Raw genomic sequence first — 18731 nt, forward strand, 5'->3', positions numbered from 1 at the left:
TCCTGACATATGTTTGTCACACAACTTGCAAGTCAAATACACTCTATTGATCCCCCCAGATTCGTGTATAGTATCAGGTTCACCATATTCCCATATAGCGTCCAAAAGCCTTGGCATTTTGTTTTAAACTTTGAACTTGAATTTAAACCTGGGCACAAAAAAAAATTGAAACAAATTAAAAATTTCCCATCACATAAAAAGCAAACACAAATGCAATAGTTGATTTTAGATTTTAAATGCCTCTTCTCAGTCACTTGAAAACACTCAGATTCAGTAAACAAGGGTTTGAATTTTTGTCATTTTATTCTTGAAAGTTGAAGTTTTGCTTCAATCTAGATTCTAAACAATGTTTCCCTTTCAAAATTCTAGGCAAAAATAAGACATAAACAAACTAATAGAATTTTAGAGAAGTATAGAAAGATTTAAGAAATCATGTGTAAAAAAAACTAAGAGAGAAATTAAAATACATACCTGGCAGCAACAATTCGGCACTTTGAATCTCCCACGATGAGCAGTGGAAAAATCTCCAAATCTCCACCACAAAACTCACAAATATTCTCCTCTAGGGCAATGGCAAACCCCTATGAATCTCCACAGCGCCGAATGGGAGAGAAAACAACAGAAAATAAGATCATTTTCACCTTTGCGGCCTCTTTATCCGCGGCCTGGGAAGGGAGGCCGACTTTTTGGGTCGACTCCCGATTAAATCGGGAGTATAACGATTAAATCGCGATTTTTTGCAGACTATTTCCACACCGGTGTTTATGTTTATATTTGTATTTTGTTTCATTTCTACATAAGTCCAGATCAGTGGTATCAGAGCGGTTTTCTCTTTCTCCGTCTTTCTGTGCATGTCCCCAACGAGGTTGGGGTATAAGGAGTTAGGGCTCGAACTGGTTGAACCCTTGTAAGACTGGCCTCGTTGACCTCGACGGCCTCGCATGGCGGAAGAAAAGAAAGACGAGGGAGCAGGAGATCCTTTCAAAATATTACTCGAAGAAGCCCTTGAGTGACAAAGGAATGCGATGATGGACAACATTGCCTAGAACCTTCGGCAGATGCCCACAGGCGACATATCTTCATGCGACAACCACTCAGAGGCGCCACTCCCTTTAAGGTACAAGTCAACTTTGACATTCCCATATTTGAAGGCCAGATAGATGTAGATGTTGTAGATAAATGGTTAAATATGTTGGAGGGATATTTTTCAGTTCATGATTTTTCCAATATGGAAAAGATTACTTTTGCACTCAAAGTTGCCCTCCACGTCAAGGACTGGTGGGAAACCTACTTTGAGCAAAGGGACGAGAGGGAATCCTCATTGTTTTCAGCTGCACCCACTTGGAATTCTTTCCGAGACACCATCAAGTAACAATATTACCCTGTTGGGAGCTATGACGACAAGTACATACAATGGACTACGCTACGACAAGAAAGGGATCAAGGTGTGCATGAGATGACAAATCTTTTCCATACCTTGTGCACAAAGTTGAGTATCAAAGATTCTAAGAAACATCTGGTGCTTAAGTACCGCGGTTTTTTGCACAAATACATTTAGGAGGAAATGGAGTTCCTGGACATCTCTTCGCTTGGTTTTAACATATTGATATGTTGCCAAGATTGAGCAGAAATTCAAGCAGAAGAAGAAAGAATTTGGATATGCGAACCCAAAGCAGAATAAAGGAGTCCCCAAGCCACAGAGCAAAGGGCAAAGCTAGTGTGTGACTCCCTAGGACAACTCCTCGAAGCGGCAAGCCAAGAGTAACGGGAAGGTGAAGAAGGACACCGTTAAGTGGTGTGAGTTCCATAAAATTCCCACTCACAACACAAACGAATGTTGTGTAAAGTAGGCACTGGTGGCCGAACTAAAAGACTCGTAAACGGATGCATGTTCTGATTATGAGTTGAAACTCGACAAGGGAAAGCAGATCATTGACACAAAACCCATTGCGATAGTAGCCACCACAAAGCTCCAAAAGGCAGATCCTGAGGATCCAGAGGAGGGGGAGCGCCTCTTCCACTTGCAGATGTGGGTGAAAGGGTTGTCGGTGTAGTTCATTGTTGACAGTGGAGCCAAAAGAACTTGATCTCAGCGGAGGTCGTTAAGAGATTGAAGCTGCCAACAATGCCACACCCATAGTCATACACCATTGGGTGTCTCCACAGGGTGAGATCTCCGTGTCAGCCAATAATGCTGCCTTCCTTATAGCATCAAGCCCTTTACAGATGAGGTATTGTGTGATGTTGCCCCTCTGGAAGTCTGTGATGTTTTATTAGGTCAACCATACCTATGGAAGCATCATGCTGTATATGAATCCAGACCTTGTTCTATTTTATCACTTTGGGTCAGAAATTTTACAAGATACTCAAGGTAGCGCTGCCTACCGCCTTTTCTTTGATCTCTACTAAACAATGCAGTAAGATCATTTCCCAGACCGAGAAATTTGTCTTCCTTATGATTCACCCTCAGAGCAAGAGGAAGATTGTGGCCACATCCACAACCTCCAAACAGGGCTCCTCCGCACGACAACAACAGGTGGACAAGCTTGTGGAGGAGTATAGGGACATCTTCACCTCACCCACAGGGGTACCCCTACACTGTTAAGTCAAGCACTCCATCGATTTGACCCGGGGCACGCCGCTACCTAATGGACCAATATACCTACACTTTGTTATGGAGAACGATGAAATCAAGAGGCAAATCTAGGAGCTGTTGCAGAAAGGGCACATCAGGCCAAGTTCATCACCCTATAGGAGCTCGATTGTGTTGGTACAGAAGAAGGGCAAAACTTGGAGGCTTTGTATTGACTATCGCGCGCTGAATATGATCACTGTCTGGAATAGTATCCAATCCCATAGATTGATGACCTCCTGGACTAGCTCAAGGGAGCCAAACATTTTAGCAAGATTGGCTTGAAGTTTGGTTATCACCAGGTACCAATTGAACCCTCTGATGTGTGGAAGACTGCCTTCAAATCCAAGGAGCGCCTTTTCGAATCACAGGGCATGCCTTTCGGGTTGACGAATGCCCCACAACCTTCATGAGGCTGATGGACGACATCTTGCGGCCCTTCACCAACTCGTTTGTGGTAGTGTATTTGGACGACATCCTGATCTTCAACCAAAGTTGGGAGGAGCACCTACACCGTATTCGACAGGTCGTCCAAGCCCTGCGACAACACAAATTGTGTGCCAATTTGGAGAAATGCATTTTTTTTTATGATTCATGTTCAATATCTGTGGTACATTATTGATGAGAGGGGTGTGCATGTGGACCTAGCCAAGATACAAGTTATTCGGGATTGGCCAGCCCCAACCACTTTGACAGAGCTTTGCAACTTTCTGAGTCTTGCCAATTTCTATTGCAGGTTCATCTTGAGATTCCCTCATATCACTTGGCCTTTGAGTTAAGTCACCAAGGGTGGAGCGAAAGCAAAGTTCTTTTGGTCCGAATCCCAACAGAAGGCATTTGCCGAGTTGAAGCATCGCCTCTGCTCTGCACTAGTGCTCACATTACTAGACCTGCAACAACAATTTGAAATGAGACAGATGCCTCTGACTATTCTATTGATGTAGTTTTTACCTAATAGGGGCATTCGGTGGCATATCACAATGAGACACTTTTAGATACAGTCCGAAAGTATCCCACCTATGACAAAGAGATGTATTCCATTGTGCAAGCCCGTCGACAATGGAAGCATTACATTATGGGGAAGGAAACAGTCGTCCAGACAGACCATCGACCCTTGTAGTTCATACAGACACAAGGAAAGTTGCAGAGCGATCGCTATTAGAAATCATCCACATATCTACAACAATTCCATTTTAACATTAAGTACAAGAAGGGAAGCACCAATAATGTTGCGGACTACCTCAATCGACTACTGGTTATGGCCCTGACCACTGTGCTTGACTCTAGTGGACACGAGACTTCAGGATGGCCACATCTTTACAAGAGTGATCCAGAATTCGACACCACATAGCAGATGCTCCTGGAAAGCAAGCAAATGCCAGACTTTCACCTCCAGGATACACTGTTATGCCACCTGGGACACCTCTATCTTCCTTCAAGCGAGCATGCCAAAATGATTTGGGAGGCACACTACAGTTGGGTCACTGGACATTTTGGGGTAGAAAAAACAGTGGCAGTGTTGCAGAAGTATTTTTATTGGCCAAACCTTCGACAGGATGTTGGAAAGTACATCAGATCCTGCACTGACTGCGCCATTGCCAAACCTACAATCAAGAAGCAAGGCCTGTATACTCTTCCTACTCCTAACCGACCCTAGGAATCCATCTCCGTGGATTACATGTCGGGCCTTCCTTCTATCAGGCATGGCAACGATTGTGTTTTCATGGTCGTCGACAAATTTTCTAAGATGGCCATTCTGGCGGCTTGCAAGAAGAGTATCACAACATAAACCACTACCAAACTATTATTTGAACGAGTGTGGGTACACTTTGGGATCCCACAGTCCATTATCTTAGATCGGAATAGCAGGTTCCCAAGTACATTGGGGTCAAGGCTTAGGTCGTTGTTGGATACCAAGCTCACTAAGTACACGACCATCCACCCCCAAACTGATGGCCAAATAGAGGTCGTCAACAGGATGATCCTGCACAACCTTTGCATGTACAACTCGAAGCATCCACGCACATGGGATGAAAGCCTCCCCTATGTCCAACACAACTACAACAAAGCTCTCCACAGCTCCACTGGCCACAACCCCTTTCAAGTGGGGTTGGGATTCCAACCACTATGTCCCAATGATATTGCCATACCACTTGTAGCTACTAAGGCAGATTTAGCTCATGTCCAACTTGAAGTTGACAAAGTTATCAACTTCATTGAACACATTCAACACATTCGCCAGCGGGTCCATGATATATTGGACAGAGCATATGCTAAGTACAAACAACGTCATGACCAACATCGGGTGCCACACAAGTTCTAGGTGGGCGACAAAGTTTGGTTACATTTGCGGAATGAGCGCTTCGTTGGGGTCCACTGCAAGCTTTGCTCGCTTGATATGGGCCTTACACCATCACTAAGGCTGTAGGAGACAATGCTTTTGAGCTCAACATTCCACCGTTCCTTGGCCTGCAACCAATATTCAAGGTGGACTGGTTGCAACCATACCTTCCCCCATTGTTGGACACATTAGACATTGCTAAGCAACTGGCACAAACAAAGCTCAATCCAAGCTGTATCGAACAGGCCACGACTAATAGGATCATGAACACAGATCAAGAACACTTGCCAGCAGATTATATAGCTATATCGAGTTGTCAAAGAAGGCCAACTCCTTCACCAAGGCAAGTGGCTCACCAAGGACCAAGTTCAACAGAAATTTCCTCACCTCATGGAGGCTCTGCACGTAATGGGGACCATTGCTTCCTAGGGGGGAGGACTGATCCAAGTGGATATTGGTGGTCACCGCCTATTCCATCCAGACCTCCAACTAGTTTCATCAGTTTCCTTGATTATAGCACAATTTACTATTTTTAGCAGTTTTTTGGGTCCTAAAATTCCAGAGCTGTTTTGACCCCTTAAACAATGTTTTTTGATGTTCACAACAAGCTATTGCTTCGAGTCTCCCACAAATATTGTAGTACTAAGAGAGACCTTTCTAACAAGGTATCATATGCGCGAAACGAAGATCATATGACCAAGTTACAACCTCAGGAAGTTGGATGTCCAACTAACCCCAACGGGGCCCGCAAACTCTTGGCGTTCCATATCCTAGGGTTAGGGTTTTGGTTGTTCAGGGTTTCCCTTTATTGTTCAATAATAAAAAGGCCCTTAAGCCTCATTGTAACACAGTGCAGAGGCATGTAACCGCCACATCTCTTCTTAGAGAGAAGCTACCATTGCCCGATTTAGTTTATTTCCATTTTGTATATAAGCATCTTTCAGTTCTTTGATATTAATGAAATGAAGATTTATTTCTGCTGCATTTATGTGTTTATGTTTATATCTGTATTCTGTTTCGTTCCTACATAAGTCCATATCAACTAGCTATTCTATTCTCTCTTGGTTGCTATGGAGCACTAGTTGAGCAAAATTTTCTTGCTGAAATTGTGATTGGATGGTTGTCTCTCATGGAATGATTATTGGTGATTCTTTGATGATATGTGCTATTTTCATTTAAATTATTTTCTCCCATCTTCCATATTGAAGAATTAGGATTTAATAAAAATTTCACCAGAGTGTTGTTGATGTTTTATGACTATTGGTGATTCTTTGATGATATGTGCTATTTTCATGTAAATTATTTTCTCCCATCTTGCATATTGAAGAATTAGGGTTTAATGAAAATTTCACCAGAGTGTTGTTGATGTTTTATGACTAACATCTCCTTGAACAAGATTCTCATTAAGTTTCTCTTGAGGAAACTAAGTGTAGCTTCCTACTTTTCAATCTCCAAAGAAGATAGAAATATGCTAGGGTTCAAAGGAATTGAGAAAGTCACTCTTGTCTTTCTCTCTTTACTTGAAATCTCTTCCATCGGTTCGTTTCCATAGATTTATAGCCCTGGACCCCATTAGCCCCTTGATAAAGAAAGGCCCTAGTCTTATCTCTCGTTCTATTCCATAAAATAAAAAAATAAAACCCTCAATAATTTTTTTTATGTTTTCTAGTGTAAATTAGGGTTATGTTACAACAAAAATTGTTCATTTCAACATTATTTACCTTGGATCTTATTGTTGTAAGGTTAGACTTTGTATGCATTCATTTGTAAAAAGTAAGAATATTGTTTTACATTCATTATTCAACCATTAAATAGGGATGATGTCTAGGGTTTCTATTTCTATTGTGTGTATCTTGCCATTGAAAATTGCGGTAATTTCTTCTCTGATTTACTTATTAATGAGCCCTAATTTTACACTTGTTTATCATAGATTTTTGCGCCGTTTTCTTATTGTTGTTATAAACTTTTGCGTGTTGTAAATTGTCGATCAAAAACTTAGTTTATAACAAGAGGGTATATTTTCTTGATGCATGGTGTTTGGGTACCCATTTGAGCCTCTTTTCGTGTAACTAAGCACTTTAGATGGAGCCATAGGGACCTTTGAACTCATTCTCTTAAATTTAAATGTGAAAGTCACTCAAAACCTTAATCATTGTATACATGCCCTTGGGTAAATCTTATAGTAGAACCCTTAGGGGTATTTAGCCTAAGATCCTTTGGGTTTATTAATCCCTAAGATCTGTTGGGGAAGCCTCCCTTGCGGGGATTGTATCTGACCACAGAAAAAGGGGAGTAGTTGCTGAGGTGAGTGGCAACTCTCTTGTTCTTGCTCTCAATCTAGATTCGTTAGTGAGGCTTTGCATCAGGGTGCTAGATTTTGCAATAAAATTTTGGATTCCTAGATTCCACATCACCTTCACAATGATGAGTGGCACTTGACCTCCACCTCAACACTGTCGTACTCTAATTTCCAAGTCATCATTGTTTCACATTAGATCAATTAATGTGGGTCACACTTCTGCTCATCTAGATATTCAGAACATCTGGATTTGGAAAAACATAAAAGGTCCATTTTTCGAAAGTTTTGGATCCATGTCTCAACACCACTTGTCATAACATATGCCACATCGACTACCACATCTGCCATTATTGTATTATAGTGCCACATTAGCAGGCCATGTCATCCAAACCCATCTTTCATGCCTCATCAACATGACATGCCAACACGCCACCTCCCTTCTCCACATTAGCATGCCATGTCACCTAACACGGTTTGGGGATCTTCCACATGGATTCCATGTAACCACCACGTGGTCTGTCTAGCAGGCATCTAGATCTATTTTTTCATAAAAGACCAATTATTAGCTGTTTTGGATGCTCACATAGTTGGATATCCAAAACATCAAATTTCGTTGCTTCCCGCACACACAAAATTTTTAGATGCTTGGATATTGGGACATTCGATATTCGGGTCATTGAATTTTTGTTAGGCTTTTACCTTTAGCCCCTTTTCAACTATAGGACAACAGTCACGACCCCTCTTCTACCCATATGACCAGGGGATGGGGCTAAAACTTCCATCCTTGAATTATCAAAATTACACTTTCAAAAGAGGAGTGTAGGCTTGCTTCTAAGCATTGAAACCAATTTCGACAGGGAAAATACTTGCCCAGAAGACTTTTGAAGATACAAAATTATCTACCAGCGTCTAAAGGTGTCCAAAATCCTTTACTCCACAACCATTAACTGGGATTTTCCTCCAATGAAGTCAAAGGGAGGCCCAATGGTTAGATCCCCAAACAGACTCAATTGAGTGGGATTATTCTCACTCCTTTGAAGCTAAAGACATCAAGCTTCAAACCAAAACATCTATGCTCAGAAATGTCGGTATTCTAGGTCATCTCTTGAGGAAATAGTTGTGCCCGTAAACTCTTATTCACTGATTATTCAAGTATGCACACATGCACACACATTGAAGTAGATTTGTAACAACCCAGGGCTTCTATAATATTTACTATGGATTTGTAAACTAAACTTCCAGAGCTGTCCAAAGCATGGCATTTAGTACACACTTACAAGGTCTTAGTCAAGGAAAACCTCCAAGTCTTTTCATCCCTAAATAGGGATAAACACAATTTTCCAATCTCACAACCGACCCAGTAAAAGCCATTCACATTAACAAATAATTGAGAAGCCTTAGAGTTCAATTCAACTCTTTAAAGGTTTCCACCAAACAAGACCATACACATCAAGAATACATGTGAACATACTTTAATGAATGCCTTTGTATATAGAGCTCATTCTTAGGAGAAATTATAGCTAGTAATCAAACAAAATTAAACAATGCTTTAGTGCATCATTACATACATACTCAACAATACAACATAGCTACATTCGTGAAGCTTTAAATATATAATGCCATTTCATTGAGGAAAAATACATATACTTATCTAAGTCACTTTAAGCTTTGCAAAAACTGAAGAAGGGAGAGCCAGCCTCCACCCAACCATAGGCTCAACTATACTACAATTTTCTTGTAGTTGGCCACCTTCGAGCTAGATCTGATACCATAAGAGGAAGATGCACTCAAGCATTAACAGGGTCCATTACAGGGTAGAGATATGAAGGCAACTCTGCTTCATACACATAAATCAATATACTATCTTTCAACCTACTAAGCTAGGGCCTGCTATCATTCATAGGGTTGCCAAAATGGCTTGCAAAACACAAAGGGAGTCCTTCTTTGATCCAGCGGTTCCTTGGCACTTCCCCTTTCTCAGTGCTTTTCATGGTTAAATGAAACAAATTACTCAACAATTCCTGACCCTCTAGCTCAGGTTGAAGACTTCAACATTGACTTCCTTTGGACCTTTACTGAATTATGTAAATGACAGTTCCGCACAGGTTGTTGTGTCTCAGAAAGTTTTATGCCACCTTTCATTCATAGTCATTGTATCAGGACCTTCGTGTGCCTCTGTTTCTCTTTCCACATGCATGAACTTATTTGTTCTGTCTCTATCTTTGTTCCCAACCACGTCACCGCAAAAACTACTCAACAACAACAACTGCCATTGAACCACCCTCAGAACCACACACTGCCCTCCATGAGGATTCTTTTTTTGTTGTCCAATAAGTGGACTACGTGATTAATTTAGAAGTCTCTAGATGTGTATGTTGCCCATACCTGTGGAGCAGTTCTGTACCACTCCCTTTCATACTCATAACTGTTAGTAATTCGTTGTTCAACTACCAATTTGATTTCTTCAGATTAGGGAATTTGGACATTAATTCATGACAAGACAAGGAATTTTCCAATTCCCTCCTGCTCTCTCCCTTTGAGGCGTCAAGATTTGTGTAGGCTCCTCTCTTCTTTAGCTTTTGGCAATATATATTAAAATAAAGTGCATTACATTGAATAAAAATATATCATGTTGAAATTTGGGCAGCTTCAGGATGAATTTCCCTAAAGGGAAACCCAACTACCCCCAAAGAAGCCCATCATGCCCCAAAGATGAATCCAAATTTGATAAAGAAATTATTATTATTAATGTGGTACAAATGAGGGCAAGTAATTGTCTGAAATATTTAATATTGTTATAAGCAAAAATTTGAATCAAAGTATTTCCATCCAAGCCCTAAAAATCGTCCTTTCCTTTTGGATCCCATTCGATTTTTGGAGGAAGGCTATAAATAGAAGATTAATTCTCATATCAAAGTGCAATTCGGATCTCACAAAGAAGATGAAATTGCGAATATCTGTGGCTCGTTTTATGGCTTGTATTGTTTCTCTCGTGGCTCAAACATAGTATGGCATCGCATTTTAGAGTGGCTCACTTTCTCTTTTTCTGTAGCACACAGTCACCCACGTACATATTACAATATCTTGATTTTTTACCTTTGGCTTGTTCTAATTATCTAAAGCTTGCATCTTCGTTGAAGCTCGTAATAATCTCTGAGTGGCTCGTTCTTATCTCTATGGCATACATTTATTTTTCTGTGGATGGATGGCATACATTCCTTTTTCAGTTGCTCACATCTTTCAGAGGCTCGTAATGAAATCAACAGTGGCTCTGATGATATCGCTATGACTCGTTCTTCGTATTGGCTTGCTATACTGGTAGTGGCTTGCATTTAGCACACAATTTACAGTGGCTCGGATCAATGAAATCGTTATAGTGGCTCAATGGTTCAGAACTATGAGGATCACTATTTCAACAACCCGCAATAGTGGCACAAAATACTCTATGGATAGACATTACAATGACATCACTCTATTGATTCTCTATGGCACAATATACCCAATTGCATCGCATTGTTGACTGCATGGCTCGATCTTCTACTGTAGCTCACAATTATACTTCTATGGCTCGTGTTCTCACTATGACCCACTATCTCTGAGGTTCTATATGTATTAATGACTCTATATATAACTCTGTGTTATTGCTTTGTTTCTATGGCACACATGGTCTCTCTGGGTTGGAAATAAGTTTTTGATATGACCTAGAGCATATAACCTAGATGTATGAACAATCCATGACTATAGTGATGTATGTATTATCCTTGTTGACAGTGAGACTATGATCTATAAGACAGTGAGACTGTGATCTATAAGACAGTGAGAAAATACTCTTGATGAGAGTAATACCGTAGTATGGCAGTAACCTTGACATCGCAATATGGCAGTGACACTCTATTACTTATCTCCATGATTATGAATGATCTTGATAGGAAATGTCCATGACATGACAATATGGCTGTGACAGTGACCTTGATGACAGTGATAGCATGATGGATGGTAGATGTGACAATCTCGCTATGGCATAAGTGATATTGTATATGACAGTGATATGATAGCAACTCTCTTCGACTTGTTTCGTTCAGTTTACAAACGAAGTTGTGAACTGAATTAGGTTGGCCGTAGGAGGTTTGATGTGGTTATTGTATCTCATTCTGATTGTACTTTGTATCTCAGTTGAACAATTGATGAATATCTAATAGAAGAAGAATCTGGTTGGGTTTTCCCCCTTGTGGAGTTTTTTCTGTATCTCTGACCTAAATCCCGGTGTCTCTATTGTGCATGCTTTTCTTCCAATATTCCTTTATTGTTCCGCTGCATTGTTGATGTTATTGTTCTCTCTATAGAATTGCTAATGATGTTATGATCTTATGGGGTGAATGTAATTTGTAAATGATGAAAAAGTTTGAAATGCAATTATCTTCAACAAAGAACAACGTACCCCTAAAATTAACATATCATGATATCCATGTTGGCCATTTCTAGCAATACAAGTCATAAGTACAATTACAAAATTAGGGGTTTAAAATGGGTTGTTACACTACTCCCCTTGTTTTTGTGATGGATGCAATCCAACACATAGGAGGCTTCCTTAGTAGATTGTAAGGATCAAATAACCCAATCAACTTAAGCTGAGTACTCCCTAAGGATTTTACAATGATTTTCCTCCAAAGGATAAAGATAGGAATTTCAGGTTAAAGGTGGATTTATGAGTAATTTCTAGATTTGAGTTCAAAGGTTCCTATCACTCTTCTAGAGGCTCAGGTCAACCTATAGGGGGCTCAATATAGGTTCCCAAACACATACAATATCGAAATTACCTTTGACTATCATAATCTAGATTGGAAAATTAGAAATTGCAATAATATAACAATTTATGATCATAGCAAATTTAGTTCCAGAAACTATGATAATAAAGTGTAAAATGAGGGCCAAAAAAATGCAGAAACAAGGGAATAATTTACAACAATTTCCAGTGGTTAGAAAGGTATATAACAACACTTAAACCCTAGATGTTAGCCCTAACTAATGGTTGAAAAACATACTTAAAATGACACTGTTACTTTTTCAATCTATTCCGAACAATATCCAAATCTAGGACAATAACATCCAAGATATTAAATGCCTAAAAATAAATGGTTTTGATATAATTAACTCTTATTTACCATAAAACAATAAAAAAATGACTTTACAAGTATAATTGAATGCCCCAATAGAGATAGGACTAGTGCATTTCTTAATTTGGGGCTAATTGAGTCTAGGAACAAACAAACTTCTGAGTAAAAACATGACTCAAAAGAAAACTAGGGTATCTACACTCACTTACCCCAAGGTTTTGAATCAAGGCTCTCAAGTTTTGCAAATAAATTAAGGGAAGGATCCCACTTGCTACTTCCTCAAAGACTTGGAAGAAGGGTTTGTTTAACAGGGATCATGAAACAAAGTACTATGCCCCCATGCTTAATACATTATTTAACTCATCCAATAAAACACTAATCAAAATAAATAAGTACACTCACTAGATTATAGTGCATTCATCCAAGACTTCACCATAAATCATCCATGAAAAGAGATCAAATCCACATCATCAATGTTCCCAAGAAAATTGCTCAGGTAGTGCTAATAGCGAACAAGAGAAAAAGAGAAGTAATGAAAGTGACATGTCTCCACGTGCATAATAATTCCAAGTGAGGAGAGTGCTCCCCTATTTATACTAGGGTAACCAAGTGCTTTTCCTTGTGCTAATAATTCACCAAAAGCTCCTAAAATGACATTAATCTATGACACAAGGTGGATAGGTCATCACGCTGACCCCCAAAATAGCCTCAAAGATGAAAATATATTGCTAAAACATGAAAAATGCCTTAAGAAAAGGCCCATGTGTGAGTGTAGAGGCCTACAAATGGTGACATCATCTCCAAAAGACATGTCTTTTGTCAAAAGGTGTAACGAATCATCAAAGTGACATGTCTCTTAATCCAAGGGTCATGTCTCATCACCAAAAGGTGCTTCCTCAAGCCCAAAATCATCTATCCAAGCCCCATTTCAAGGACAAGGTATTGCGTCGTTTCAAAGAGGCAATACCCTAGCTCAAACAAGCAACATCCAAGGTGACAAAGGTGGAGAAAGGTATTTGAAGGTGTGCCAAGTCATCATCAAGCCTAAAGCTCATCATCAAGTGTCCAACATCCATAAATGAAAGTGGGTGTGATCACCAACATCCTCCAAAAGACCATGTACAAGGATGGCATCACCAAGCACAAATTAAGGAATCAAATTAGATCAATCCATCATGTATACAAGAGTCAAGGAAACTAAGAAGTGAACAATATTCAATGCATAAGCCCCATAAATAGATCACAGTAGGTATCTTCTTCGAACTTCACACTAGTTATTGCCTTCTACAAGTTGCCAAGTTTAGGTCTGGGAGGGTTATCAATTACCCTATTAGGTGCTTCCAAGCTTTGATGGGAGGAACAATTCTTCGGTCGACCCTTTAGTTTACAGGTGAGTGTGATGTGGTATGGTCATGGGGTGGACTTCATTAGTGGTGTCATAGTCTTATACTAGGTTATACAAGACCACCATTAATGAGCGCCTTTGTGGAGGAAGCACTTGTATTACTTAAGTTACCCTTTCTCGACACTGCTTTTTCCACCCTTTACTTAGCCTTTGATTTGATTAGCTTGTTTTGTTAGCTTCATTGGTTTTTCTTTGAAATCCCTCTTTTAGTATGGGCAGTTCATTGCTCATAGGGGTTTGGAATGTTTATTAAGCACCCATTTATTTTAATAGATGGCGATATGCATGGGACTAGGGTGATGGGCTCACATGAGGAGGTAGAGCTCAAGTTATCTTGGCTTTTAAGCATAATTCATTTCTTGCCACTCTTGCATTTTGACTCTTGAAAATTTTCTCCTATTGTTACCCATGTAGATGGATGGGTAACAAGTCCCTTTAATTAGCTTATGGTTTCACTGTGGAAATAATCTTGGATGCCCTCGTTCGGATTTCTTTGTTGAAACTTGGCCTATGCATTACTCTCATGATAAATTTTCCAATCAAGTGTACTGTAATTGTTACAAATTTAAACCTATTGAGTTTGAGACATGGTGGTGTACTTTTACCATCAGGGTTGTATGAACGATTTCCTTTACTATTCTGTTGCTATCTGGAATTCTTCATCTTTGTATAATTTTTTTTTTGGTTTGAGATTATTTTATTTTATTCAATTATCTTGCTTTTATAAAAGATTTCATTGGAGAAAGTGCCCAAGTCTAGAGGACTTATGTCTTTTATCCATTATAGGTATTCCTTTTTTGGTAGAAGGCAAGCAAAGGAGAGTTACCCAGTATAAGTTCCCCTTCTTGAATCCTTAGAATTTTCCTCAGGTGATTTCCAGTGAGGTCTATGCAGGCTATATGTAACTCAAGAAGAATTGCACTCAGTTATGAGTAGGGCTGTGGGGGGGCACCCCCCCCCCTTTTCGCTCCCAAAGCGCGCTCCCTGCCAGTTCGTAAGCGATTGAAGATTGAAAACAAGAATTGTTGAGTGGGGCAGCCTAATATTCAAGTCTATGGCCCTAGTATTGATATGCAATTCATGGTAATGTTAAATTCTTAAAGTAAAAATGACATTCCCCTTTATCTTTCATTTTCATCCATGAAAATGAAAGATAAGGAGAATGTCACTTTTAATTAAATTTTTAACATTACCATGAAATGATTCATGATGTTTGAGAGTGGTTCCAACCTCATTGGATTTCATATGGAGAAAGTAGAATTTTTGATCTCACTCAAAATCCAGCAGACTTATTAGTTTTTCAGGATTCCTCTATCATGACCCTAATAAAAATGTACCCTCACTCAAACAAAATGTTGACTTGACATGCTACGTTTTTCCTATCTTATGTTAATGCTTAGAGGGTGATATTAATGACAAAGATCCCAAGATATGTAGGTATTTGTTGTAGCATGATGCTAGAGGCCATTTAGAGCCTATTTGTTGATGTATTTTCTGTTCAGAGATGGATTGCACTTGATGCTATTGTGGTTATGTGCACCCTTACATGCTATATAAATGAGAACTTGTAATTTGTGGACCTGTGGTTAATGAAGATTATAACTACTAGATAAATGATGTTGTATGGTTTAATCCATGTTTTTATTATGTTTTTTTATCACTGATTCATCATTCTACATGCTTTTGTTGATATATATGCATCAAAATATATAAAGATATATATTGTATAAAATTCACCCCCAAAATTGCTCCCGACTCGGGAGCTTTTGAAAATGTCGCTCCCTGCTCCCGCTCCCAAGCAGCCTTGGTTCTGAGGCTTCATTTCAGAGATGAATTTAAATGCGGGTGCTATTGTTGTAATGTTCGAGTGGAGCTGCTCCCTGCAAGAATTTTCATTACTCTGTACATTTATGGGGCACTGAAGTGTTGAAATCTGCATTTTGGAAAGAAATTGTCTGAATATGTCATAATGCTTTGAGTGGTTTCTTATTATTTACAGCAAGTGGTAGTCTCTAAATTTGATTGCAATCAATGAAGGTATAGTCCTTGCATTAAGTAATTATGTTATGTGTGTATACAATGACAGGTCATGGGGAAAAGAGTGCTCTGGGATCTCCTTTCGAAATCTATTTTTTGCTTTTATGTCTAATGCTTTGCTTGTGTGCACTGTTGTCCATCAATTTGTGGTTGCTCTTGGATAAGTAACATTGCAAATGAGAGCTTTCAATCTCTTTGGAGTTTGAACCTTTGTGATAACTCCAAATTCTAAATGATTTTGATAATTTCTTTTTCACTTTATCCTTTCTTGATAGTATATAGTATATATTAGTAGTCTAGAATCATCAAAGATTCATTTATAGCAATGTTAAAAGGCCTTAGAAAGGGTTTATTGAATTAGGATTGCGACATCATATTTCCATGTGAGGGAGTGAGTTATTACGTTGCATATAAAATTTGATGTAACAGGTCATGTGCCTGGTGAAATTTCAAGCTCGTTGCTTTTTCAAGAATAATGGGCAGTATCAACTATCAAGAAGTTTCTAGTTCTAATTTTAATGATCTAATAATCAGATATTTAGATTTTGTTCATATCAACTTTTTGGCTATCTTAATCAATCTTGATAATATTATCTGTGCAGAGGTGCACGTTGGCCAATCCTGTTGATTCTCCTAATGGTAGAGCATTCACCCATGTACTTCAGAGTCGGGGTTTGACTGGGTTGCTTGGTTCTAGTTATCCACAAGAAATGGTTCAAAGAGATTTGGGGCATGATACAAGACTACGAATTTTCTCAGGCTCAGCAAATCCTTCTCTTGCACAGGTGAGTTCGATTCTCTGCTTCTGCATGGTAATTGAAGCAAAAAAGGAGACAAGGATGGCTCATTAATATGAATCCAACATCCTCGTTAAGTCTTGCTGGATGATTTTCAGATTGTATTTGAATCTTTGATTGAACTCTATGCAGTTTAGGTCATTGCTCCTTCCATTGTCATTTAATGCAATATCCTCAGAGTTGCTGAGGGTTGTCTAGGGCTAGTTTCAAATTTAAAGCGTAATGTAGTTTAACTTGGTTTCCATGATTCTTCTTGACTATTTGGAAGAGTTATGTTTCCACTCTCTTGTTTAAGTTGGTTGCCATGGTTCTTCTTGATTATTTGAAGAGTTCTGTTTCGTGTTTTGTTTTAATTGAATTATAGAAAATTTTAGTGAGCAAATATTCACCTTTTGATTTGAGTAAGCTAATATATTTATTGATTAAATTTAATTGAACTATGTAACCAAGGGTACCAATAAGTCATCCCCTAATAATAATAATAATAGAGGAAATTGGTTTGACAATTAATCAGCTGCATGACTCAATCTATTGGCCAGCTATACTAAATTACTAATACATGGGAAACTAATCAAGGAGTTCTTGCCAATTTATTTTAAATAAGCAAGTCAACTTACATACAGTGGATGTTGGTGATTGCTTTTGTCATCCTTCCATATCAACCTGGTTATAATTGCTTCTTTATTCTTAGGGAAAAATATGTTAGAAGTATCTTTACATGGTATATGTAAAATAGTGATAGGACTATTCATTTTCAAAATAAACAGGCCCAAGAACGTGTTCTTATAAGATAATTTTTTCGCATCAACATAATATCGCAAATGGCATATGTATGAGAGTATACTTCTCAATTATTTTTTGTTTTATCAAGTTTTCTTGATATGATATTTTGATTAATTTAAATTCTTTCACTAGGTTTTTTTGTAATGCTAAAGGAAGTGGAAATTTACTAAACAATCCATCCATCTCTCACACTCCAAGTTTATCAAATAAAGAAATATTACTTTGAAAAATGGACTTTGATTACCTTAAAATAATGAAAAAGTTTATGGCTTTCAAGACTCTGGATGGAGGTGATAATTGACAAAATTCTCTTCCATTGGCTCATCATTTTTTAGGTTGAGACTTGCTAACTTTTTTTTCTGGGGAGACGAGAATGGTGATTTTATTAGATTTAGAAGTGAATTGTGATATGCTGATGGTACAATGTGCTAGTTATACTCATAAGGCTTGACTTGTTGCTTCTAGACTTTGATTCAAGTAATACTGCTTTTAAAAATTTCTATGTATTTTCAAAGAAATACACAATGTTGTCAAAGGTTCTTCCCAGCACACAGCAGGCTTTCGTTAGCCAGAGTTCAGAGACCTAAATTTGGGTCAGGCTTAACAAGACTAAAGGAGCTGTGAAACTGCTCCCAGCTTCTGATCCATCACAGGGTTTAGGCCCACGAGTCACTAAAACTCACCCAAAAGTTGCAGAGACTTTGGCCCTGATTTCTCACATCTCCTTTTCTTTGGAGTAGTCCTAAAGGAAACAGAGGCTGGAGCTATTCCAAGAATAATTTTATTTCTGAGCTACCCTATGGGATTTGGGAGTTGGGGACCTTCCTCTTGACAATTATCCTGCATATCTCAATCTTGAGAAGAGATTTGATTTTGAGTTTGCTCAATCGAGGCATTCTTCTGAGGCAATGAAGTGTGAATTTGATGTATGTTGGCTTCATGTTTAGTGAGGATCTTGTAAACAATCTTTGGATCTTTAGATTTTTCTACCACATGGCTTCCTGAATGGTTTGCTTGTCTTATCTGTTCCATTTTTATGAACATGGGATTTGCATGTGGGCTGTTGCCACAAAATCTATTAGGTCTAGTGCAAAACCCCACTAGGCAGAACCAGACCTTATGGCAACAAGAGAAAGAGTTGCCACTGTCACCTCAGCAACATTTATCCTGCTCTTTAGTGGTATTTTACCACAGGGGAGGCTTCCCTATATCACCTAAAGGGTATTCAATTACTATGGTTCAAGGTGATAAATATTAGGTCTATTAAATGGGAGAAACTACTGGTGGAGCCTATAAAGGTTTAGATTAAGATATTCTATGCCG

At 38.8% G+C, this 18731-nt stretch overlaps 1 protein-coding gene across 1 annotated transcript in view; it reads left to right on the forward strand.

The window, feature by feature from the left end:
- Positions 1 to 18731, forward strand: part of LOC149144988 (ribose-phosphate pyrophosphokinase 1-like) — a 150464-nt gene that overhangs the window by 46224 nt on the left and 85509 nt on the right. Inside the window, exon 3 of the mRNA XM_089453268.1 lies at positions 16431 to 16613. Coding sequence (XP_089309394.1) covers positions 16431 to 16613 — 183 coding nt within the window. The remainder of the gene's footprint in view (positions 1 to 16430; positions 16614 to 18731) is intronic.

The sequence above is a fragment of the Pinus tabuliformis genome, chromosome X (assembly GCF_031772625.1).
Source record: "Pinus tabuliformis cultivar Carrire ecotype Pingquan chromosome X, CPIR1, whole genome shotgun sequence".
NCBI lineage: Eukaryota > Viridiplantae > Streptophyta > Pinopsida > Pinales > Pinaceae > Pinus > Pinus tabuliformis.